Raw genomic sequence first — 27,395 nt, forward strand, 5'->3', positions numbered from 1 at the left:
CCAAGCTCGCTGGCTATAACGTGGCGTTCCCCGCGACGGCGTTTATTTTTCACCGGATAAAATGGCCCGGTAACGCAATGCAAGCGCACGCCTAGATGCTTCATGGACAAATACGTTATGTATATATATATATATATATATATATATATATATATATATATATATATATACGTCGTACATTATAAAAGTGATCAATGGGTTTTTTTATTTTCTTTCATTACCTTTAATTTGGCCAGAGGGCTCTGCAACTATCAAAGGTCTGCTCCGCTGCGCTAAATCGCCCGCCGCTCCGCGGTGGCTTAGCGGCGCGACTCGGAGCGGAGCGTACCGTAAAGACGCTCAACTTAATGAAAGCCAACGCCGAGCGTAGCGCAGGATGCAAGACGTGAGGAGGAGAGTGGAGAGGAGGGTGCAGCGCAAGCAGGAGACAGAAAAAAAATTGTGGGGTTTTTACGTGCCAAAACCACTTTCTGATTATGAGGCACGACGTAGTGGGGGACTCCGGAAATTTTTGAACGCATGGGGTTCTTTAATGTGCAGGTAAATCTAAGTACACCGGTGTTTTCGCATTTCGGCCGCATCGAAATGCTGTGTTACGACTTTGAGGTGGTGCCGTAGCGCTCGTCACCCGTTTCGTGACGGAGCGTTGGTAGCGAAGACTCCGAATCAGGCGTCGGTGAGAATAACAAAAGGGACTTTATACACGATATACAGGTCATTATACAGGACAAGATCGGATCGGCACGGGGGCCGAGAGCTAACAGCAAACGCGACTGTTCCCGCACGGCGACGTCCGGTGAGCCTCCAACGCGTGACACATCTCACTTCGCTCGAGAGCGGCACTCGGCTCCCGGTGGGTCGGTGGATCCGTTTCTCCCGGCGGCGGCGTCAGGGCTTATAAAGCCCCGAGAAACGATTGTCACTCAAACGGCCCAATACAAAGCCAGCACTCGACGGTCGTCCGAGAGGTCCAACCAGCGACCGCGCTGGCCCCCCGCTTGAAAGTTACCGCGCGCGGTGACCTCCAGGGAAAAGGAAATACGGCGCCGGGCTGTCTAGCACTTTGTTGCCCGTTTGGACATCTCGCTTGTCGATGCTTCTCCTCAGGACGCCGCTGCCTGACGGCTCAGCATCTTGACTTGTCAAGGGAGAGTTAGGGCGCTGGGCCTTTCGGCGCAGCCACGGGTTTGTCCAAAGGGCGTTCGCAGGATAAATTCTGCATCTTGTACATTCGGATTCTGGCCTGGTGGTAATGGCACAACAACGGCCGCCGTGACCCAGGAGGCAGAAAGCGGAGGAGGGCATGGCGAAAGCTTGAGAAGAAAAGCGTACGGCGGCGACGAAGGCTACTGGGAAGTCTGAGAGGCCGTCTGGTAGGTCCGGCGGTGGCGGCGGCTGCTGTGAATCGTACCGACGTGTCACTCACGCGCTGGCTCTGGCGATCTCACTATAGCGAGGCAGTCGCGCCACACTTCGCTCCGCTTGCAGCATGCCGCACTAGACGCATTGTCCAGGCCAGCCAATATGTCGCGAAATGAAAACACTTATAGGGCTGCGCTCAAATTTCGCATAGCGAGTATTGTAATCATCGGTAAGTTTCTTTGTCTGCTTTTTCTTGTAAACTGCCGTCTTGTTCGAACACCGACATTTAAAAAATTGCTACAATAACAAGCAATCCAATACTCATGGGCAATCACTTCCGAGGCAATCGATATTAACAATGACGTCCCTATTTTTAATCCCGCATGAGCAGCAAGAGAAGCACGCACCACGATGTAAGTAGCCCTTCAGTAATGTTGCCGTAATGATCAATAGACCCACATTCGATACATAAGCACTGCAAACGTTCTTCCACTCACCACATTCTGGTCCATTCGAGTAGTGGAGCTCAGCTGCAACACAAGTGCAACACGTTCAGTTTATTAGAGTAAGTGTCGACACTTACATCGATAGCGACCAAAGATCATAGCAAAGCCTTCGAGCTCACAGAAAACAATCTAGAATATGGAACGCTAATAAATACGGTACATTTGATTGACTCAATGATCGAATAATAGATTGAATAATTGATTTAGTTTCATCGATTTCCTTATTTATTTCTTTACATCAAGTTTACAAGCCCTAGGCTAGTTTGTGTCAAAAACAAAGTTTTACGTTGGCAATGCACCTTTCCAGATATGCGAGCCCACTGTCAGCGGCAGCAGCAGCGTGATTCTGGAAAGGTCCACGCCCATTTCTGGAAAGGTCCATGCGGATAGGCTAAACGACATTGCACAATATCAAATATGCGATAATCAACGAACTTGGTCAACACTTCGTCAACGATAAACTGTACAACAGTAGTCAAATATAATATTATATATAATATCAATGAAGTACAATGAAATGAAGAATAATATCAAGTACAGAATAGAGACGAAGTTGGTGAAGGAATAAGCAATATACATGCAAAAAGAATGCAACTGAGTTGCGTTTCTTTATTTTTTGATTACGTCAATGACTTAATTGTTCATATACATAGTGTACCGCTAGCGCGTTAGAAAAATTAGGTGAAATTTGTGATACAATAGGAATAGCGTTCAAGATTTTATTACCCGAGAATTATGTTACCGTTCACTGTATACATTCTATAGTAGGCAGTATTTAGTCACGGCTATTTTACATTGATTCAGTTGTTTTCGCATTATCTGTCACCGTAGTCGCATCACTCGGTTGACTCCGCCCTTCGTCATTCTTTGGTGTTCCAGACATTGACAATGTGAGGCTTAGCTGTTGAGAGCTATGAGCAATTGCACTGGCAATGACTTGGGAGAACCTTTACGGACGTGTTGTCAAATGTAGAATGCATATAAGTGAGCACTCCACAACATGTTTATGTCGCATCCATTGTGTTGATGTCATTGTGCTTATGTCGTATTCATTGTGTTCTACATACGAAAGTTGGCACTTCTGATTCACTGAGATTCTCCCGGACAATTTTATTATGTTTCTAATTTACTACACGCGAGAAATCATGGTTGCACGCACGAAGCCCCCACCATCACCCTTCTTGTGCAATAATGCATGGGGTTCCTCCGAGAAGCACGCATGCAGTGTCCCGTCTAATTGCCTGGCTGGTCACGTGGCGAGTTGAGTAACACGCCCCCATTGTTCCTCCACGGCCATTGATCTTTCAACAAAAATTACAAGGGGAAAGTGTGCCGCTTGTGTCTGCTGTAGGTGCAAATATGAAATTAGAGTCTGAGAAATATGCGTAGTACATAAATTTCGTTCAGGCTTGAACTACCTTTCTGGCGTTGCAAATTGAACATTTTCAAATGACGTGCTTGAATGAAGTGAATTGTAATATTTATGCACGTGCACAAAAACCTATTGCATGTTTATGTGTAGAACATATGAATAAGAGAAAAAAGTTTAAAGATAAGGCGGTACTAACTTCCACCATTAGAGCGTCTGAAGCCACGAGACCGAAGATTCCACAATTTTATGTGCTTGCCATTGTAGCTGAACAAATGCAGCAGGGTACCCCCTTGTATTTTTGAAGAAACATTTTTGGTCACTTCAAAGGGGGAGAGGAAAGAAGAGTGACATATGATTTTGACAAGTGACATAAATATGACGGATGCACCGCCATACGAATGGCGGTGCGTCCTGCTGATATTGACGCGCGCCGTATCTCTGATTATAATACAGAACGTATTACCGCTTATGTGGAAATTCCTCAATTCCAGAACACCAACCGCACTGGTTGGTGTTAAAAGCGCTAAAAGAACATGCGTTATGCCGTTTCTGTGTGTAGAAACCCTTACGTATAGCGTACGCTAATTTAGAGTTTTGCGTCCTCTACCAGCATTTGCAGACGTAACAATACCACATTTTCCTTTATAAACAGCAGTACCAGAAAGGTAATTAAGAGAACAAAAAATGTAGAAACATTGGTGCTTTGGTTGTAGCAAATGGCTCTCGAACAAAACCGTATTAGCTGAAACCCGCCAAGATGCTAGAATGATCTTCTGTTCGGCACCATTTTTGGCAATAAATAACCCGCCAAGACCTCTTCGTTGCGGGCGAAATCACGAAAACCATCAAAGTTTCCGCTGAACTTTACCTACGATAATGCAAGCGCAAAATATTTGCAAAAGGCACGTCTGAACTGACACCAGGCGCAGGTTCTCAGGTGCTTGCATTAGCTTTTATTTAGATATCCGAAAAGCCTTTCGGATATTTAGATCTGCGAAAATTAGTAAACTTTCTTAAACACTATAAAGCGTATGAAGAATGGTAATAATTCACAAATACAACAACAAATATGGGCGTTAAATTCGAATATTTCACGTAAACGCTTACCTTAAGACGGCCCTTAACCACTCTTTATCGAAGTGTAGAAATGCATTTGAAGTGAAAATAGGCTGTTTCAAAAATACTTTGTCGCCGAAAGTACTTCTATGCGTTAAGCAGAATCGGAATTATTGGCAAAGAAACGCCGGCCTACGCAGTGCTCCCGTTCCTTCTTGAATGACTTGCACTGCGAAGACTACGGCGCAGTGGAGTGTGCCCACAACGCTCCACCTCCTCCTAAATGTCACCGTGGCGCGCAATTCAACTTTCATTTCGAACGCTGACGTAGACGCCACGACTTCCGCCTTTGGTGCCTACGACGCGCTAAACATAAGCAAAACGCGGTTGTCCTGAGGGAGCCGCAGGGCCCTCTGCCAGTGGACTCGTGGCGGCACCCCGCGGCGGCCGCGGTATCTACGCCATGTAGCCGACAGCAGCTTGATGACAGTTATCGGCCAACAGCAGCCGTCTGATGGAATGACGCAATAAAGCGTCCGATGACGAAATAAAGCGTCCAGAAGAGAGTGAGGAGCGGGCCTTGTGTTGAAAACAGAGCGTTTGTGAGAAAGGTGACTTTGCGATCCGCTTATGGCACGACAGTAAAAGTTAAGTCTGAGATGTTCACAGTAGCGTATGCTACTCGCGTACTATGTTATTTCACCAAGCCAGAGGGTCCATTCAGGGCCCTTTAACAAACTGTAATATATTAAATTATGGGGTTTTACGTGCCAAATCCACTTTCTGATTATGAGGCCCGCCGTAGTGGGGGACTCCAGAAATTTGAACTACCTGGGGTTCTTTAATGTGCACGTATATCTGAGTACACGGGTGTATTCGCATTTCGCCCCCATCGAAATGCGGCCGCCGTGGCCGAGATTCAATACTGGGACCTCGTGGTTAGCCGTCCAACACCATAGCCACTAAGGAACCACGGTGGGTCAACAAAATGTAATAATCGAAATGGCACATTGTATACAATAACTGGGGTCCTTCACCTTATGTGTCATTTGAGCATGTGGTACAGTTCCTTGATGCTTCTGGCACTCCAGACTTTGGAATTATGTGCATTCCAGTGTTCTTTTTAAACCCAAGGCAGTTGGAACTTTTGACATAACTCATGAACTCTCTCAAACAATCTTAATCAGCAAGGGGATCGCAGGAATCGTAGCCCGCACAATTTGACAAAATAGTGTACATTATATTGACGCGAAATAAGTTTGCACGTGATGACACGGGACCCTTAAGGCGAGAACGACGAAGTTCGAGGTTGCGCTCGGGCTCTCCGAGGACCAGCCATCGCTAAAGGCAGACGTTTTTTTGCCAATCTGTCGGTGGTAAACTGCTTCAGTTGTAATAGCTGGGTGACATTTCTGGTGGACGTGCGGGGTACGGTCGATGTTAAGATCTCCGGAGCATACCCCAGACCTAAGCCCGGCGAGTAGTTCAGCCAAGCTTACCCCTGTGCACGTACGTGCCAGCCGACGTCTCCAGGGACTCCAGCCACAGCACGGTCTGCTACCCGAACGAACTAGACTGACGAATCAACCACCTCCTGCCACTCCTGCAGCATCGCACGTTGTCGTCAATCACATCCGGACGCCGATTTCTTCAGAGGATGCCGACGACTGGCTTGACCATTTTGACCGTGTTGCCAACCTCAACGACTGCAACCACGAGCGTAAGCTACGCTACGTGTACTTCGCCCTTGAGGATTCCGCGAAAACATGGTTTGAGAACCACGAGGCAACACTGACGTCATGGGAAGAATTTCGTAGGCAGTTCCTCAATGCATTCGCCAGGGCGGACAGGAAGGAGAGGGGGGAGTTAGCGTTGGAGGCAGGAATTCAAGGCCTGATTGAGCGAGTGACGGCGTACGTAGCAGACATGAATCGGCTTTTCAGACGTGCGGACCCTTCTATGACTGAAACAAAGAAGGTGCGCCATCTCATGCGCGGCGTCAAAAAGGAAATCCTTGCTGGCCTCATTCGAAATCCGCCGACGACACTTGCAGAGTTCCATGACGAAGCCACTACTATGGAAAAGGCCCTTCAACAGCGGGCCAGGCAAAACAACCGCGACGCCATGATTTCAAGGGAGCTCTCTGCCGTTACCCTCGGTAACGACGTTGGCTCCTTGCGAGAACTCATCAGGGCTGTCGTCAAGGAGGAACTGCAGAAGATGCAGACGACCACTGCCCCTGTGGGACAACTTTCCATTGCGGAAATGGTGCGCGCCGAGGTTCGACAGGCCGTCCATATTCCTGGACAGTACGAGGCACCACGGCAGAGACCGCACGCCGAAATCAGTTACGCTGAAGCAGTACGCCATCCGCCACCCTCAAGTGCATGCAGCATGGGACACCCCACTCAACAAATGGACGTAAGCTTCAGGCCGCCTCGCAGCCCACCGCACATCGCCGAAGCAAGGACTAGGAAGAGCGATGTATGGCGCACCACAGTCTACAAGCCCGTTTGTTTTCATTGTGGCCAAGCCGGACACATCTACAGAATGTGTCCTTATCGTCATGTGGAGCTCCGTGGATTCTCGCCGAATGCACCTCGTCCTCGACCTGGTGGGCGGCCGCCGGAAATAGAGAGTTTCGTCGCGAATCGTCGCAATGTTGATCAGCGATGGCAGGAGCCCCGTTCGTCGTCTCCTGCTCGTTACAGGTCACCATCACCAAGCCAAGCCTTTACTCGCGGCGCTCTGAGACGCCGCTCGCCCAGCCCGGCGGGTCGGGAAAACTGAGTTCAGCGACCTCCGGAAGTGAGGCCACTGACGACGACCGTACGCAAGATCCTCCACTACGACGACAACGACGAAAACAAAAGGACGCAGACGTACAGACGGAGTCAAACACCTTACGAGAGGTAGTAACGTCGAACATTCCCGTCACCATAGACGACGAAGAAATAACGGCGTTAATCGACACTGGAGCGGACACCTCAGTTATGAGCATGGACCTTGCCTGCAAGCTGAAGAAAGTTTCTACCGAGTGGACTGAGTCGCAGATTCGCACTGCAGGAGGCCATCTGCTAACCCCGGTAGGAAGATGCACAGCGCGAGTGAGCATTCGTGGGTTTACATACCTCGGATATTTCGTTATCCTCCCAAGCTGTTCGAGGGACCTAATTCTGGGAATGGACTTTCTGCAGGCTTATGGAGCTGTGATTAACTTACAAAAGTCGCAGGTAACGTTTTCGACGGCGCAGGCCTTAGCAGGGAGCAGCACTGACGACACGTATGTCAACGCCTTGAGGATTGCTGACGAGAACATCACGGTGCCGCCAAAGAGCAGCGTAGTGACCCTCGTCACCAGCGACGCATTCGACGGCTATGAGGGTATTACCGAGGCAAATATCCCGCTGCTGCTCGAAAGACACATCTGCTTCGCCCGGGGCCTTGTTCGAATACAGCATAAGTGCTCGCAAGTTTTGTTGACAAACTTCAGCCATGAGTATCAGCACGTCCCTCAAGGTACAGCGGTGGCATTCCTGAACGACATTGCTGACTTCTCCGACATCGGCACGTTACAAGTGACTTCACCGGATGCAACAACTCCCGCCAGCTTGAATACCCGCGTCCACATTAATGCTGACTTAGCAGATGTAAAGAAGGATCAGCTGCTGGGCCTACTGACAGAATTCTCCGGCTTTTTTTCCACGGAATCCAAAGTCCAGCGAACTTCCATCACGCAACACCGGATCGTTACAGAGGAGTCGGAGCGGCCTGTTCGTCAGCATCCGTATCGCGTGTCACCTATGGAGCGGGAGGCGATTAAGCGTCAAGTTCAAGAAATGCTAAATGATGACGTCATTCAACTGTCGACAAGTCCGTGGGCATCGCCTGTCGTACTAGTAAAAAAGAAAGACAACACACTCCGCTTCTGCGCTGACTACAGACGGCTTAACCGAGTCACAAAACGCGGCGTTTATCCCCTGCACGCATCGATGACGCTTTGGACCGTCTGCGTCATGCTCAGTTCTTTACTTCGTTAGACCTAAACTCAGGCTACTGGCAAATCGAAGTGGACGAGCATGACCGTGAAAAAACCGCCTTCGTGATTCCCGATGGGCTGTACGAATTAAAATGCTGCCTTTCGGTCTCTGTTCCGCTCCTGCTACGTTCCAACGAATGATGCACACTGTACTCGTTGGACTAAAGTGTCAGACGTGTCTAGTGTACCTAGACGACGTTGTTGTGTTTTCCAGCACGTTCGATGAACATCTCGCCCGGCTACGAAGTGTCCTTACCGCAATACGCAAGGCCAACCTCACCATCAAGCCTGAAAAATGTTACTTTGGCTTCCAGGAACTCAAGTTTCTAGGCCACGTGGTCAGCTCCCAAGGAGAACGACCAGACCCAGAAAAACTCGCTGCCGTTGCCGAGCTTCCTCGTCCTAAAGACAAAAAGGCTGTTCAGCGGTTCCTGGGCCTCTGCGCTTACTATCGTCGTTTCGTTGAAGGCTTCTCAAGGATTGCTGATCCGCTCACGAGACTGACGCGACAAGATGTGCCCTTTGCGTGGACGGAAGACCAAGAGCAGGCCTTCACCGAATTGCGCAAACGCCTTCAATCGGCTCCAGTGCTGGCGCATTTTGATGACACCGCGGCAACTGAAATACACACCGACACCAGCAACGTAGGACTCGGGGGCATTCTGGTTCAATGGCAAGATGGCGCAGAACGTGCAATTGCGTATGCGAGTCGTAGTCTGACAAAAGCAGAAGCTAATTATTCAACGACCGAAAAAGAATGCTTAGCAGTCGTGTGGGCCATCAGCAAGTTCCGACCGTACTTATACGGCCGGCCATTTCGAGCGATCAGCGATCACCACTCGCTCTGCTGGCTTGCCAATCAACAAGACCCGTCAGGTCGCCTTGCTCGTTGGAGCCTTCGCCTCCAGGAATACGACATAACTGTTGTCTACAGATCCGGCCATAAGCATAGCGACGCTCACTGCTTGTCACGTTCTCCTATTCCCTTGACATCCTCCGACTTGGAGCTAGATTTGCAGTTTCTTGGTGTCGTCGACGTGGTGCGCATGGCTAACTATCATAGTGCAGACACTGAGCGTCTTCCAGTCATCCGACATTTCGAGGGAGCTGACGTTGTTGTCCCACGCCCACTTTCACGAGGATTGACGTCGTACTGCCTGCGAAACGATGTCCTGTACAATAAAAATTTCGAGAACAGCCAGGAAACGTTCCTTCTCGTCGTTCTGACGGCACTGCGCGAGAAAGTTTTACAGGCGTGTCACGACGATCCCTGTGCCGGCCACTTAGGCTTCGCGAGGACATTAGCGGGTATACGGCAAAAATACTATTGGCCACACCTATTTTCGTCGGTTCAGCGCTATGTGCGAACGTGCCGTGATTGTCAGAGGTGTAAAGTTCCACCCGTCAAGCCAGCCGGCCTCCTTCAGCCCTTGAATCCGCCTCCGGCGCCATTCCAGCAAGTGGGAATGGACCTTCTTGGGCCGTTCCCCACGTCATCCTTGCGAAATAATCGTGGCAATTGACTATTGAACTCGCTATGCGGAGACGAAAACTGTGCCGCGGGGAATTACTGCTGAAGTCGCCAGCTTCTTCGTTCACAACATCGTGCTTCGCCACGGTGCACCCGCTGTACTCATTACTGACCGCGGTGCAGCGTTTACAGCGGAGTTATTGCAACAAGTCGTCACACTGACGCACACCGACCACCGAAAGACCACGGCCTATCATCCCCAAACTAACGGCTTAACAGAGCGCCTAAACAGAACATTAGCCGACATGCTCTCCATGTACATTGATGTGGAACACAAAACATGGGATGAAATTTTGCCATACGTCACGTTTGCTTACAATACCGCTGTGCAGGAGACCACCGAGTTTACACCATTCGAGCTTGTTTACGGACGTCGCGTTACTACCCCCTTAGACGCCATGCTCCCGGTAGACCACGGAACCACAAGGAATGACACCACTGAAGATTTTGTCGAGAAAGCCAAGCAAGCTCGCCAGCTTGCTGGGAATCGCATCCGCACCCAGCAGAATACCGACGCCTACCGATACAACCGGACCCGACGGAATGTCCAGTACTTACCAGGCGACCGCCTGTGGGTATGACACCTATCCGACACCGTGGGCTCTCAGAGAAATTGTTGCGCCGCTATTTAGCCCCCTATGAAGTTGTACGCCGCCTCATTGATATCAACTACGAGGTGGTTCTGGTATGAACCGACGCCGTCCCCGAGCTGAAGTCGTCCACGTAGTCCGGATGTAGCCGTACTACGCGCGCGAGGGATAAGCAATCCTCACAAACCGCTTCAGAATTGTGTACATTCCTGTATGTTTTTTTTTGTTTTTGTTTTTTGTCTTTTCATGTTGGCACTCTTGCCCATGGTGCGCGCCCGCTGCCCTTGAAATGACCGGGCCTGTCGCTTTTGAGAGGGGAGCAACGACGCGAAATAAGTTTGCATATGGTGACACGGGACCGTTAAGGCGAGAACGACGAAGTTCGAGGTTGCGCGCGCGCTCTCCGAGGACCAGCCATCGCTAAAGGCAAACGTTTTTTTGCCAATCTGTCGGTGGTAAACTGTTTCAGTTGTAATAGCTGGGCGACAATATGAAATCATCACAAAAGTAACATGTGAACTTTTAATGAGCTATAACAAGAAAATAATTTTGTGAAACACTGGTTGACAGGATTTAGGACACAACACTCACGGCATTTTACTCTCACATTGCGAATGAACAGGGTAACAAAACGCAAACAGAAAAGGCAAATATGAGATTTAATCAAAAAGTATTGGCCCTACTTTTTATTAGCCAGAATGACGTGCATACACGTAATTACAAATGTACCTACTCTCTTGCGTATCTTAAACAATTTTCCCACATAGTCCCCATACTGGTTATGACATTTAATTGTCCCATCGCAGCACTAAACTCGAGGTCCCCCGGTGGTAGAATTCGTTAGGCTGACTGTGGAACCTCGCTGACTGTGTCACACAAGTCTTCACGCACTTTTGCGAACTCACAGCACCACCACCTCACACTTCTCAAAGCGAGACACCTTCCCCTTGCACAGGCTACATTTCCCTGCGGATTCCAATATTGGCGTTCGTTCCCTCGCACCATAGAAAACGAATCGCACTTCGCTGCTCGTATGCCGTGGACGTGTGAAGCATAACCGCCGTCTTCAACAATTGACAGCAGCACCTTGCCGCGGAGTTATCGGCAGATAAAGCCGGGCCGGTCTTAAGAAACGTAAACTGCTGGTAATTGTTATGTTGACTTCGCATTCAAAGCCAAAATTTGACTTAAGAAAAGGCAGGCAAATACTTTCTGATTCGCCCTCATAATACGGGAATTATCATCGTCATGACATTATTATGTCAACTAAAGGACGAACGCCTCTCCCAGCGACGTTAGCTCATTCCAAGTTGTGCCTGCAAATTTGCGAATCTTCCTTACACTTCCTAATTTTCAACCATCCACGAACGCGCTTCCCTTCCCATGGCATCCATTCCGTAACTCTAATAGACAACCGGATATTTGTCATAAGTATTACATGGCCTACCAAGCTTCAATTTTTTCTCTCTTAATGTCAACTAGATATTAACTACCGTGGTTTTCCTGGCGCCTAACGCCACGCCTTACAGTTTTCTCACCATGACTCGTTGAGGGGTCCGAAAATTCTTAACAAGCTTCATTGTTAACCCCTAAGCTTAAGTCCCGTATTTAGTGCAGATTATGCAATGTTTCTACTTCTTTTTTCCAAGTACGACGGTGAGCTGCCGGTCATCATTTTTCAATGCCTGCCATATATCCTATCCAACCCATTTTTATTCTTCTGTGAATTTCCGTTTGATGATCAGGGTCCCCTGTAAGTAATTGACCTAAATAGACGTACCGTTGCAGATTCTACAGGCTGTTTGTCAATAATTAATGTTGGTTTCCTTGTCAGATATACTGCAGTGCAAAATTAATTATGAATGTCATACGGTAACATGCGCGGTTCGACGTACACGCGGACATTTTTCGTATCAGATTCGAAATATTACACAGGTGCATTCATCAGGCGACTAGCATGCGCGAGCGCCAATGAGTTCAGACTGAACATGTTGATGTGCATGATGCTTAGATATTCAAGACGGGACAACGAGACTTGAAATAGGAATGTCTGGTACTATAAACGTATTTTAGAAGCTAGCACTCATGAGGCGTAATGTAAAAAGGGAGGTTTACGGAGGACAGCAATAACACGCTAGCGAGAGAATGGCACAAGGCTTTGTTCTTATTTTGTTAAATTTTTAGCCTTCAACAGGGAAAGAGCACTGCTTCGCGGTAGCGTAGTCCTTCTTCTATTTTGTGTCTATTATCTTTAATTAAAAGGAGGATCTGTGTGTGTGTGGGGGGGGGGGGGGGGGGGGGTGCGCGTGTGTGCGTACGTGTGTGTTTGTGTACGTGCGTGGGTGCGTGCGCGCCTGCGCGCGCTTCTTCATATTCATCCATCTGCACAACGCATGCGCGTTCCTACGCAGAATCAAAGGAGAACAAAGCAAACTATTTAAACAGACTCTTGCCCTCTACTTTGCACATTTCCGCAGCTCTCTGCCTATCGAGCATTTCGAGATGCTTTAAATAATGACCGACTTCATTTCTCCAACAGCAATATTTTTCCATAAGCTGATGTTTAAAGAATTAAGATTACATTCTAATATAAGCGATTACCCTGTCATCGTACCAAATTTACTGCATGACGTCCACAGCCAATTTACGAGTGCAGCAGAAAAAAGAAGTGGTGCTGTAATCTACTCTACACTGAGTTGAAATACAAGTGGAAAGTTTTATTGTGACAGCAATTATACGGACACTCCAGATGGCTTTCTGCCGTCGGCGTCGCCGTCACCGTGAAGTTCCATGTAAAGACCAACGGCGATAACCGTGTTGCCGTGCGCCGCATGTCGTATAGGCGATTGAAATTTTGCGAGGGGAACCGATGATCGCGGCTATATCTCGTGCGCACAGTGAGGAAAGCGGCCAGGAAGCGCACCGTCTTCCGTCGCACGCGAAGCTTCGGGAGAGGCAAGTGACAGGGAGAGGAGGGGTGTTCTAGTCCGACGGCTTGAGCGTGAACGAAGCGCGTGGTCGCGCAGGCATCATCTTCAAAGCAACCTGCGACTTGGAAACAGTGAGCCGAGTGCTGGTAGCTTCGTATGCGCTGTGCTTTCGACGCTTAGCTCGCGTTGAAGGCAAACAGCACGAAGCTAAATTCGCTCGCTGCTGCTGCCACGCTTCCGCACTCCTGCGTTTTGAGAGCGAATGTCCGCGGTCATGGAGTGAGATGTGTTCATGTCTACCGGTGCGCGGTTGACACCGTGCTTGTTAATTCGGTTAGTAAGCGAATGTTTACAAGTTTCTACGAGTGATAAAACTACTATTCTTACTTATTATAGCTGTCTACTAATTTGCTATCGCTATGAATGCTTCCCCTTTCGGGCGAAACAGACCACTTTTTCATAGTAAAATATTTAGCGCGCACACTTGACAAGGACACAGTGAAGGGGGACACACGAACACACAAGGCTAAAAGACCGAGACCTGTACAACTAAGTCTACCTCTGTAGTACTGCACGCGGGTCGACGAACAGTTTTCCCGGGTAGAGCGATGAACTCACGCGATTCCTCCGTCAGCCCTAGAATCATCGCATACAAATGTTGAAGCAGGACTTACTGGCACAAACCAGGGCGATTTCGCAAGTGGCACAATTTTCAGGTGGTTTCGTTTCATTCCGCACATCAAAGTAGCAATCATCCCACGTCAGTGTGTCCATCTGTAGCAATCTATGCATCGAGATAGAAACGACATTACTCGTTGAACACGGTGTAAAAAATCCGACAAGTATTCGCACAAAAAAAGGAGTATTGAGCATAAAAATAGACAAGTACAACTTCTCATGCACTCTATAAATGCACACATTTACACGAAGTCTGCCATTTGCGCACGCGGGCGCACGGGTGTCTCGGGGGCCACGGAGCGGCGCGCCAGCTTCCTCGCAATACCTCCAGATGGCGCTCGACTCCGCCGCATTGATTGGACAGTTGGCGACAAAGTAGAATGAATTTAATTTATAAAGGTAAAGGGGAGAAAGACACAATTCGCTCATATAGGCCATTGACCATTACATCGGTAATATACAGGCTAGCAATGCAGGCAATCAAATTAAAGCTTCAAGCATGGGCAGAAAATAATGGCATTTTGAGAGAGCTTCAGAATGGCTTCAGAATAGGTAGGCGTTTGCATGATAACTTGTTTGTTCTTACTGAGTGTATTGAAATATCAAAAGCAGAAAGCAGACCGTTTGTATGTGGCTTTTTTAGACATTACACGAGCCTACGACAACGTAGACCCCAACATCTTGTGGGATATTCTGGAAGGGGAAGGCTTAGGTAACGATTCTATACAGCTTTTGAGAGAGATTTACCTAGAAAACACCGTTTGCGTTGAATGGGAAGGGATGAGGAGCGAAGAGAAAGTTCATATCAACAAGGGACTGAGGCAGGGGTGCCCTTTATGCCCGCTGCTGTTTATGATGTACATGGTGAGGATGGAGGGGGCGTTAGAAGGAAGTAATATCGGGTTTAATCTCTCATACAAACAGGAGGGTACAGTAATAGAGCAGCAACTCCCAGGTTTATTTTATGCGGATGACATTGTGTTGCTAGCTAACAAGCAAAGTGATTTGCAACGTCTGCCTAATATCTGCGGAGAGGAAGGCAACAATTTAGGTTTGAAATTTAGTGTTAGAAAATCAGGTGTTATGGTATTCAATAAAAACAGTGAAGAGACAGTGGAGATACAGGGCCAAGAAATACCTCGGGTAACAGAATATAAATATGTTGGCATATGGATAAACGAAGGCAATGGATATATGGAAACGCAGAAGAAAAAAACCATAACAGTAAAGGGGAATAGAAATGCAGCCATAATGAAGCACAGAGCGCTACGGGGATACAATATGTACGGGGTCCTCCGAGGTATGTGAAAAGGTGTATTGGGTCCAGGACTTACTTTTGGAAATGCGGTTGGGCGCTCACAGGAAGACTACAAATGAAGCTGTGCAGGGTGATATTGGCTGGACTAGTTTTGAAGTGAGGGAAGCTCGCAGTAAAATTGAGTATGAAGAACGGCTCAGGAATATGGAAGACAGTAAATGGGCTGGGAGAGTGTTCAGGTATCTGTACAGGAAAAATATTGATTCACAGTGGAGGAAAAGAACTAGGAAACTCACCAGCAAGTATGCGGCCTGTAGGGTGGGCAACACAGCAACAAAGAAGGTCTAGCGGAAAGTCAGAGAGGCTGAATTATACTCATGGATGGCGGCAATGGAAAAGAAACCTGCCCAGGAGTAACTACTTAAGAGGAAAAAACGAAATCAGGAAAGAAACCATTTATGATAACTCAAAGGGAAGCTCATTACTTTTCGAAGCGAGATCGGGACGACTTAGAACACGCACCTATACAGCGGTATATAAGAAGGAAGAAGAAGCATGTGCTTGCTGCGGTAAAGCTAGGGAAACGACGAAGCATGTTTTATTAGAATGTGAAGACGTCTACCCAGCGGTCGATTTAGGCACCACTGGCCTCCTTGAAGCCTTTGGGTTCAGCGGGAGCAGTGGTAAAGCAAACATGTCCGCAATAGACATTAGTAAGAGGCGATTGGAGGATTGGTGGAACAAAAGTGGGAAAACGACAAAAGACGGAGACGTACCAAAGCGCAGTTCGCAATAGGGGATCAGAAAATTTGGGTGCGGTAGTTCATAGCGGTTTTTTTTTTCATTGTTTAACCTAGGTACAATATGAAGCAGCATGGTAGCAAGAGCTTGGTGGCGCAACCCACCGCCCCGTTCCAAAGGGGACGCTCATAACATCCATCCACCCATCCGGCCCCACGTAAGAGGCGGTGTTTCTACCACAAAGCTCGTGTTCGTGCATAGCGTTCGCGGCGAGCGTTTACCGGTAAGCATTGCGGCTACATACGCTCCAGGTGCCGGGAAGCGTGAGAAGCAGTCAGGTATCTTTGAATGCTATCGCGTTCCACTCTTAAAGGCGAAGCTTAAGCGCCCACAAAATTTTTACATACGTTTTACTAAATAAGAGGGATACCTCTTATTTACCTGTACCCCTATTGTGAAGTTTGTTTTTCTACGCCTCCGCGGTTTGTCGCCCAAATAACCTTTCTTCCACGAATTTTTCAATCGCCTCTTACTCATATCTCTTGCAGACATGTTTACTTTCCCCCTGCTCTCGCTGACCACAATGGTTTCAAGGAGGCCAGTCATTCCTAAATTGACGGCCGGGCATATATCTTCACATTACAATAAAACATCCTCCTTCGTTTCCCTAGCTTTACCGAAGCAAGCACATGTTTCTTCTTCCTTCTTGTATCTCGCTTTATAAGTGCGCGTTCTCAGGCACCCTGATCTCGCTTCGAAAAGTTCTGAGGCTCTCTTTAAGTTATGATAAAGTGCTTCTTTCCAGATTTTGTTTTTTCCTCCTATGTAGTTACTCATAACAGGTTGATATTCCATCGCCGCTACCCATGAGATTCTCTCAGCCTCTATAATTTTCCGCTAGACGTTCTTTGTTGCCATGTTGCTCACCATACAGGCCGCATACTTGATGGGAAGCTTCCTAGTTCCTTTCCTCCAGTGTGAATCAATGTTATTCTTGTAGAAATACCTGAACGCTCAACCAGCCCATTCACTTTCTTCCATATTCTTCAGTCGTTCTTAATTAATTTTACTGTGAGCTTCCCTCACTTCAAAACATCTCCAGCTCATATCACCCTGCGCAGCTCCATCTGTAGTTTTCCCGTGAGCGTCCTATGCGAGGCGTCCTACTGTCCTTTGGTTGCCATCGTGTCCTGATTGTGCCACTGATTTCAAGCAAAGAACTGCATTTCCAAATATAACTCCTGGGCCCATTACAGCTTTCCACATGCACCGAAGCACCTCGTACCTATTCTATCCCCATAACGCTCTTTGTTTCACTATGGCCGCCTCTGTCTTCCCTTTTACTGTTATTGTTTTTTCCTGTGTTTCCATATATATTGTTACGGAAGGATGGAAGAAGAGAGAAGACGACGACGATCGCCACGCGCTGGTGGCGCGTGTTGTGGGTGATCAGCCATCTTAATTACTCTGACTCACCTTGCATATATAAATACAGCCTTCCTATACTTCCAACATTTCCGTAACATATTGGTGGGAGGTGCGTGTTACCACGGCTGGAAACGGAACTCCGCAGTGGACGTCGCATCACCTTCCGCACCATGAATGACGGTGAGCATGCGGCATCAACGTCGTTGCAGCCTCTAACGTCACCGTCGCCAGCTACGTCGCTGTCGCCTTAGCTTGTGGTTCTGCAACCCAAGGATCATGGAACTTTCTGCGGGACCGATGGCGCCGACAGTGAAGAGTGGATGGCTATGTACAAACGCGAGAGGGGAATAAACAGATAGGACCCTACGCTTATACTAGATAACCTGTTGTTCTAACTAAGAGGCACGGCAAAGGTGTGTTACGAAAACCACGAAGAGGAGCTAACCAGCTGGGACCAATGCAAAGAGAAGTTGACAAAATTGTTTGGCAAACCAACTTTCCGTAAAATTGCCGCAAAGCACGAACTGGCCTCCCGTGCCCAATCCCCCACGAAGACCTATGTCTCCTACATCCACGACGTGGTGGTACTTTCTCGTAAAGGCGATCACGACATGACAGAAGCTGAGAATGGCTGGTACATGCTGAAGGGCACTGCTGACGATGGCTTTAATTTTGGCATGTGCAAAAGGTGCTCTAGAGTTGACGCTATCGTTAAAGAGTGCCACCACTTCGAGCAGGCAAAAAGCCGACGCGTCTTGCAACCATTCGCCAGGCTTCCCAATAGAGCCGCAATGTCGACGTGTGAACATCAACCCGCACGGAAGCATGCGTCGCCATCCGAAGCCATGGTGCGAATCGTTCGACATGAACTGGATGCGAAGGTGCCCGCCGCTTTCTCTTCGTGTAGCCCTGATGCTACCACTTTTTCAGTTCCCCTTGAACAAGCCATCGATCGCCAGGATCCCGAAAACATTATTTTACATTCTGTCTGTGCTGTCGCTAATCCCAGAGCTAACGAACGCCCTTCTACTAATTACGCTCCACCCCGACGCTTCTCTGCGCGTTATCGCAACCCGAGTAAGTGGAGAACTGCAGACAATCAGCCCATATGTTTCACATGTCGCCGCATTGGTCATGTCGCCCAATATTGACGCAACTCGCGGCCCTAAACACCTCGCAGGCCGACTTACCTGAGCCGTTTTGATGGAATTGCCCACAACGTTTCGCCCACCGCCGAGTGTAACAGCGCCGACAACTCTTCTAGTCGCTCACCATCGCACACGAGTCTCGTTCACCACAAACGCGTCGCCAATCTTCCCGTTCGCCAGAGCCACGTCGCCTTTAGTCCCCTGTGGCTTTTAGCCGCACCCTTTCGGCAAACTGAGAAACGCAGCCCTCGGAGGTGGTGCAGCATTGCCTACTACTGCAGCATATCCTATGTCTGTGCACACAAGGAGAAGAGTATTTGACGTCAAAATAGACGGCGTACCTGTCCAAGCACTCGTCGACATGGGAGCCCACGCACCTGTGGAGTGCTAGCCTATGTAGACCTATAAAGAAGGTCCTCACCCCAGCAGCATCCAGAGTGCTTCATGTGGCTGACGGCGGTGTGCTGGTTGTTCTCGGAATGTGTACTGCGCGTTTAGGTATAGCCGGCCGCCCTACTTCTTTTCTCTTTGCTGTGATCGACAACTGCCCTCAGGACGTTATCCTTGGGGTGGACTTTTTATCCAATCATTCTGCTGTCATCGACTGCGGAGCCGGCGTTCTTAACGTGGAACTGCATCAACTCGCCGATCCTCGCAGCACTGCCCCACCACACTTATGTTCGTTTCACGATTTGCGTCTGTCACCTGCGTCACTTTGACCGCCACGACACATGTTCCTCACGGTGAATATGTGACTCGCCCCATCATCGACGTGCTTTTGAACCTGGACTTTGCTGTTCCGCCTACGCTGGTCACGGTTACGAATAACAACGTCGTTCTACCGCTTCTGAATTTGAGCCTGTGCCCTCAAGTGATTCTGGCCGGCATGTTCATGGCCAAGAACTTCTTGTGGTTCCGAATTGGATATTGAGAGTCTGAATGCCAAGAGTGGTATATTACCGCCAATTGCAGCTCACAGCTCTGGTTCCTTAACGGATAACTTCGCGAAAATGATTGAACCGGTTCTCACCTCTGCACAGGCCACGGACATACGTCTCCTGCTTGAACCCTACAGTGACATCATTGATTTCGGCGGCAGGCCTTTAGGTCAATCATGTGTTGTTCAGCACCGTATAAACACTGCAGACACGAATCCTATTCGTCGGCGTCCCTATGGTGTATCTCATGCTGTACGTCGAGTCATCCAAACAGAAGTGGACAAAATGCTTCGCAAAGGGGTCATCGAGCCATCATCCAGCCTTTGGGCTTCGCCTGCCGTCCTTGTGAAGAAGAAAGATGGTACCTGACGTTTTTGCGGTGATTATCGTGACTTAAACAAGATCGCACTAAAAGACGTCTACCCACTAGCACGCATCTATGATGCCTTGGACTGCTTGCTCGGAGTTAAATACTTCTCGTTCATCGAAATTCGATCCGCCTACTGGAAGATTTCAGTTGATGAAATGGACCACGAAAAGACGGCCTTCACTACGCCGGATGGCTTATATCAGTTTGAAATCGTGCCCTTTTGCCTATGCGATGCTCCTACGACATTTGAACGTATGATGGACTCTCTTCTGCGAGGCTACAAATGGACCACCTGTCTTCCTCATCCTGGCGACGTTACTGTTTTTTTCGCCCCAGTTCACCAGCCACCTTATCCGACTCGCTGCAATTCCGGCGGTCTTCCGAAAACCGGCCTCCAACTGAACTCCACGAAATGTCAATTCGGGCGCCGTCAGATTACTGTGTTGGGACACCTCAGTGACGCATCCGGTGTCCAACCAGATCCGGAAAAATTACCGTGGTACGCAGCTTCCCTGTGCCCCGTTGTGCTTCTGACATGCGCTGCTTCGTCAGCCTGTGTTCTTACTTACGCCACTTCGTCAAAATCTTCGCTGACGTTGCTTGCCCTTTGACAGATCTTCTAAAACAGAACACGCCATCCTCATGGGGCTCGGAGCAGGCTCACGCGTTCGTCGCTCTCATCGGGTTTACGACCACCCCTTCCATACTTGCCCACTTTGATCTATCTGCACTGACCGAAGTCCACACTGATGCAAGCGGCCATGGCATAGGCGCTGTTCTCGCCCAACAGCAGAATCGTACCGAATGTGTGATAGCTCCATCACCTAGCGAGTGTTCCTGGCTTTAGTTTGTGCTGTCCCCAAGTTCCGGCCATATTTGTACGGCCGCACGTTTTCGGTTGTTAAAGAACACCACGCACAGGATGGCTTGGTCGCTAGGCTTTGCGGCTCCAGGAATTTTCATTTATCGTCAATAACAAAACTGGAAGCCTCCACAAAGACGCTGACTGCCTCTCTCGTCACCGCATGCATCCCCCTGATCCTGCTGCATGATCCGGTGACCTGCGTAATGGCTTTTACTGACATGACCGGCATGCGCACTGAAAAATAACGCGACGAATCCTTACAATCTATCATCGCCGGAGTGCAATCTGGCACCACTGGCGGCACGTGCCGCATGTTCAGGCTGCGCGACGGCTTCCTCTGCCGCCGCAAGATCAACCCTGACGGCCCAGAGTTGCTCCTTGTCCTTCCTCATCTCCGATCCGTCGCTCTCCAACAACTTCACGGTGCACCGGCGGCGGGACACCTTGGAGTTTTGCGTACATACGACCGCGTACGACGCTGGTTATTATGGCCGGGTCTCTACCGCTCTGTGCGTCATTATGTAAAAACTTGCGAATAGTGTGAGCGCCGAAAGGAACCTCCCCTGGCACTGGTCGGACGACCCCATCCGATTGATGTTCCCTCTGAACCGTTGTTTCACGTAGGCCTTGCCCTGCTTGGCCTCTTTCGGACGACGACTAAAGGGAATAAGTGGATCGCCATCGCTACAGATTGCGCGACACGCTACGCGATAACAAAGGCGTTGCCGACTACTTGCGCAACAGACGTCGCCGATTTTCCCCTCCACGAAGATATTCTCCGCCATGGTGCACATCCACAGTTACCTACAGACTGTGGCCGCTGCTTCTTCTCTCGAGTTGCCGACAACCTCATCCGCTCTCGTACCACTGAGCACAAGCTATCCAACGCCTACCACCCACAAAGGAACGGTCTTACGCAACGTCTCAACAGAGCAATCACAGAGATGCTGTCGATGGGCGTCTCCAACGATCACTGCGACTGGGACGCCACGCTGGTCTACGTGACGTTCGCGTATAATTCGTCGCGACATGACACCGCAGGATTTTCACTCTTTTATCTTTTGTATGGTGGTGACTCCACATTTCCGTTTGACACCATCCTACCTTCTTTTCCACATGTTGCAATTGAGTACGCTCGTGAAGTCGTCGCTCGCGCTCACATGGCACGTCAAGTCGCCCGATCTCGTTTATTACCCCGCAGCATATACAAAAAGAGCGTTATGACCGGTGCCATTCCGATGTTAAGTTCGCCGAGTACCTTGGCTGCTTCTTTGGTCACCATGTCGTCGGGTTCGCCTCTCCAAGAAGCTTCTGTCTCGTTACACAGGAATTTATGAAGTACTACGTCAAGTTAATGGTGTAACTTACGATAATTCACCCCTGTATACAGTTTGATGTATCCTCAAGTCCGACGTCTGTTGATGTCGTGCACATTTCGCGGCTGAAGCCATACTTCATTAGCAATTATTCGCTTACCATGCGCCGAGACGGCGTTTCACCACTCGGGGGTCCTGTTACGGAAGGGTAAAAGAAGAGAGAGGAAGAAGAAGATCGCGAGACACTGGCTACTGCGTGTTGTTGGCGTCCAGCCATCTTAATTACTCCGACTAATCTTGCATATATATTGTGAGTATAGTCTTTCTATACTCCCAGCATCCCCGTAACAATATATTGCCTTCATTTATCCATATACCAAGGTATTTATATTCTTTAACGCGAGGTATTTCCTGGCCCAGTATTGTCACTGTCTATTCGCTGTTTTCATTGAATACCATAACACCTAATTTTTAACGCAAAATTTCAGACTTACCTTACCACCTTCCTGTGCACAGATATTAGCCAGACGTTGCCTATCACTTTGCTTGTTATCTAGCAACACAATGCCGTCCGCATCAAACAAACTTGGAAGCTGCTGCTCTACTACTGTACCTACCTGTATGTATGAGAGGTTAAACCCGATGTTACCTCCTTCTAGCGCCTTTTCCATCCTCAACATGTACAGCACAAACAGCAGTGGGGATAAAGGGCACCCCTGCCTCAGCACCTTGTTCATATCAACTTTCTCCTCGCTCCTCATCCCGTCCCATTCCACGCAAACGGTATTTTCTAGTGAAATCTCTCTCAAAAGCTGCCGACAATCGTCGCCTAATCCCTTCCTTTACAGAATATCACGCATAACTTTGCGGTCTACGTTGTCATACGCTGCTGTAATGTCTAAAAAGGCCACATATTACGCTCTCCTTTCTGCTCTTGATATTTCTATACACTGAGTAAGGAGAAATAGGTTATCATCGAAACACCTACCTACTCCGAAGCCATTCTGAAGTTCTCACAAAATGCCATTATTCTCTGTCCATGCTCCCAGCTAAAGCTTAATTGCCTGCGTTGGTAACCTGTATATTAGCGATGTAAAGGTCAAGCGTCTATACGAGTGAATTCTATCCTTTTCCCCCTTACCTTTATAAATTAATTCTACTTTTTCGCCAAGTGCCTGGTATTCGTCTATCTTTAAACCTTTTTTCTACTTCTTTCAACAGAGCATCTGTACTTTTTGTCCTAGTTCATTAATCAGCCTAACGGGAGCCTCGTTAAGCCCTGTGCCTGTGCGCTTCAAAATTTTCTCATCGGCTTTCTTCCAGTTGAAATTTGTCAGCACCAGCTCCTTTTCCACCTGGTTCTCGTTCATGCTTCTTATTTCCTCAACTAGAACCTCGCCATTGTCTTTGAAAGATTCGACTGTTATTTTTCGGATGTAATTTAAAGCCTCGTCCGCTTCCAGTTTGTTTCCACCTTCGTCAAGGTTATGTTGTTGTACTGTTCCAGACATCCTGCCTAATAATATTATGTGGTTCCAAAATACTCTGAGTGCGGCCTTATTTTCCTCACGTATTCCTGACAACGAGCGTTCACTTTCACCGTTTATATTCGCTTGCACAAGTACTTGAATCATATATTTTTTTTCTCCCGGTATAATTGGTAGCGTTCCTAACTAGAACGGCGACAGAAATGACAATCTAAGTGAGAAGGGTGTCGCCCACCATTTTATTCCAACTTCTTCCTTCCAACTTCTCCCCTAGCCCATTTCTTCGTCTTCTTTCATGCGTCCAACGCAGACCGCTTCACTCTTCCAGATTTCTTTTAATTACGCCCCCTGGGGTAATACTTGAATATGTTTCCGATAGAGGCGCACTCCGTTTGACCTGAGGCTTCGGTGTACTAGACATTCTTCAATATTCCATGCTGGCATGCAGTCTTAGTCACTTGAAATGGTCCGCAAAATTTTGAATTTGAAGGCATTGTCCCTTTCCTTACAAGGAAATAGTCTCCAGTTTGTGTGTCCAGGTGTCTCGCTACTGTGCCTTTCATCAGTTTCGCTTCACGGGGCGCTTTTAAACCTCCTGTTTTTTGACAGCTTTCCTTACTTCCGCAAGTTCGAGGTTCTCTAGGAGGCCTAGATCACGATCTGCAGGAACTATCGGCGCTGTACCCGAAGTTGCAAAATGAGGGCTGCAGCCTAAACCATTTGTGTACGATCTGTTGTGATGTTTCACAGCGGCCTCGAGACAGCACTTCCAGCCACCGGCAAAATTTGGATACATCTTCAGATACTGTTTGATGTCTCGTATGGCACGTTCCGCTAAGCCGTTTGCTGCCGGGTGGTATGGAGAACAATACTTTATCATTATGCCGTGCTCCTGTGCACACTTTGATAATTTGGCACTCCGGAAAGCCGGCCCGTTGTCGCAAACGAGCGTCTATGTGTGTTTAAAACATTCAGCTTTGAGGAGATCTATTACGCTGTTGGCGTCTTCTTTGCCAGCTTCAGCCGCAATCGTCCTTGTGCACTCATCTACGGAGAGCAAGAAATCTTGCGTTCGCATGACTTCTCCCCCCTTCTTTTTGAGCTCCGCGAAGTCCAAATGAATTACTTCGAACGGGACGCTTGAATATTCAGGGTTTGTCATAACGTCTGTCGATTGCTTGAATTTAACTTTGTTCACCTGGCAGAGGTGGCATGTGCGGATATAATGGGTGACGTCGTTTTTCATGCCCGGCCATGTGAATCTCATGAGCAATTTCTTATAAGTGCGCCAGAAGCCATCATGTCCACCCAATCCAGGAGTGTCGTGGTATAGCTGAAGAATCCTTGGAATCATAGTTGGTGGTACGTGATATCTTCCACTGACAAGGTGGAGCTCTTCTTACCTTCCCATAGCATAATATGGTTGATTGCCTCTGCCTTTTTGTTTGATTCCTGTACAAGTAATCTTGATAGTGCGTCAGCGTCATTGAAGAATGGGCCATGACGGTGCGAAATTACTAAATCAAATTGTTGCAGATAGTTCACCCATCTAGCAATGCGGCCTCTTGGCTGGGTCATGCTCAGGCGTTGAGTCAGTGCTTGATGGTCAGTGAAAAGTATGAATTTGGCACCTTCCAGGTAAGTACGAAAGTCCTACACAGCTTTTAAGACGGCTAGAGCTTCTTTTTCTGTGGTAGAGCAATTGATTTATGCGGGTTTCAGGGTATAGCTGTAGTACCCCACAACCTAGTGTTTGGTTTGAACAGCTTGTTTGGAGCGTTTCTGGTATAGAACTGCACCGGTAGCATAATGTGATGCGTCCGTATTCAGCACGAGAGGCAGAGAAAAATATGGTATTTGCAAGATGGGGCCCGACGATATTAGTGTTACAAGCTCACAATAGACAGCTTAGCATTTCTCGTCCCATTAAAAACGCACGTCTTTCTGAATTAAACGCGTGAGGCACCTTGTTCTCAGTGCATAGTCTTTGATAAACGCCCGAAAGTGCCCTGCAAGGCCAAGAAAAACGCGCCGCGAGTGCACATCATAAGGCTGGTCTCTCTACCGATTCTTGCTTAGTGCTTTTAGTGTGTCCGTCAAACACCCTGCCAAGAAATGCTGCGGTATATTGAAAGAACGTACTTTTCTTGAAGTTGACTTTGAGTTGGGCAAGACTGAGGGCATGACGAACTTTTGAAAGATGACTACGGTATTCTTCCTTTGTGTTTGAGTAGATGATGATGTCGTCGATGTACACATAGCAAAATATGCCCAGGTAAGGTATCAGAACGTCCGTCATAATCTTCTGAAACCACGCAGGGGAGTTTTTCCAACCAAATGGTAGGCTGTTGTACTCAAACAAGTCAAATGGGGTTATGAACGCGGAGTACTTCTTGGTTTCTTCACTTAGTGGAATCTGCCAAAAGCCCTTGCTGAGGTCTATTCGTGAAAATCAATGGCGCCCACCAGTTTCGTCAATGATGTCGTCGATTCTCGGCATTGGATAAGGTATCAACTCAGTTTGACAATTGAGAGCCCGGTAGTCTGTGCAGAGGCGGAATGTCCCGTCTTCTTTTGGTGCAATAGTTATAGGAGAAGCAAATGGGGATAGAGAAAGCCGGATGATACCTGCGTCCAACATTCCTTGCAACTCCTTTTTCAGCCACACGTTTTTATCTCAGGACGTTCCATAGGGGGTTCTAGGAACCACTGTTTTATCTGCGAGTTCGAAAGGAACGACATGTGATTTCATTGCTAGAGGGTAGCTAACCATGCATGTAAGCTCTGGGTACTTAGTCTCGATGCCTTCCTGGTGAAAAATTAGTCTTGATACACTAGGTTCTTCGCCAGGATCTTCTGTTCTTATCGTGTCTTCGGCCATTACTTTGTCATCCCAATAGAAGCTTACTTTAAGTTTTTTCAAGTCTGGACGGGAGAAAACAATATCGTAGATGACATTGGGAATTGCCAATACGTCATTGGTAATAAGCATGTACTTGAAATTCAATAGCCAGGGTTACCCAATCACTATGCATGGTCACTGACCCATCGTAGGCTTGGACACGCAATGCTCTACCCGCGTGCAGACTACCGGCATCCACTCGAGTCTTGTTGATAATTTATACCGAAGCTCCACTGTCAACGAGAGCCTTCACTTCAATGCCATCTACCTTAATGGAAGCGTACAATAAGCTTGACGACACCAAATACACTGTCTCACTGAAGCTCTTTTTCTGGGGCTTGTGATGCACCGTAGACAGATTATGTGGAAGTAGGTTGCCATGAACTGCGGTAATTGGTTCTTCAGCATTCTCACAGTAATAATTTACGCTTCCCAGGGATTTGTTTATGAAGCTGTCTTCACATTCAGTTGACGGCAACGACTCTAGGTGTTCACTCAGCTTACGAGAATCAAGTTTCTCTGTTCTACCACCTGACTGTCTTCTCAATGTAATTCTTGGCACTCACGTCTGTAGAAAGTTCCGAAGGTCATCAAACGTTCTTGGACCTTTGAGCTGGACATGACTACGGATCTCGATACATAACCCTTGCGTTATCAAAGCTACAACAGCCGACGACAATAGCTTCGGTTCTGCAGAATACAGTAGGCGACGCTTCTCAAGACAGTACTGAAGCAGAGAGCTACCTGTATAACTGAACCGTAGTGCCGCATCCCATCTTTCTACTGCGTTGCCTTCAAAAGCCGCTAAAAAGTTGCTTTTCCACAGTTCCCAACATGTTCCATGATCCATGAGTTGCACATCATACCATTTTCTGGCT

The 27,395-nt window shown here is 48.1% G+C and overlaps 1 protein-coding gene across 1 annotated transcript in view; it reads right to left on the reverse strand.

The window, feature by feature from the left end:
• LOC129387565 (uncharacterized) overlaps positions 1–27,395 on the reverse strand; it is an 82,876-nt gene that overhangs the window by 47,692 nt on the left and 7,789 nt on the right. The window contains exons 3-4 of the mRNA XM_055076638.1: positions 14,061–14,170; positions 1,860–1,892 (exon numbers count right to left, since the gene is read on the reverse strand). Of these exons, the coding sequence (XP_054932613.1) occupies positions 1,860–1,892; positions 14,061–14,170 (143 nt within the window). The remainder of the gene's footprint in view (positions 1–1,859; positions 1,893–14,060; positions 14,171–27,395) is intronic.

This window comes from Dermacentor andersoni, chromosome 2 (assembly GCF_023375885.2).
Source record: "Dermacentor andersoni chromosome 2, qqDerAnde1_hic_scaffold, whole genome shotgun sequence".
Lineage (NCBI taxonomy): Eukaryota > Metazoa > Arthropoda > Arachnida > Ixodida > Ixodidae > Dermacentor > Dermacentor andersoni.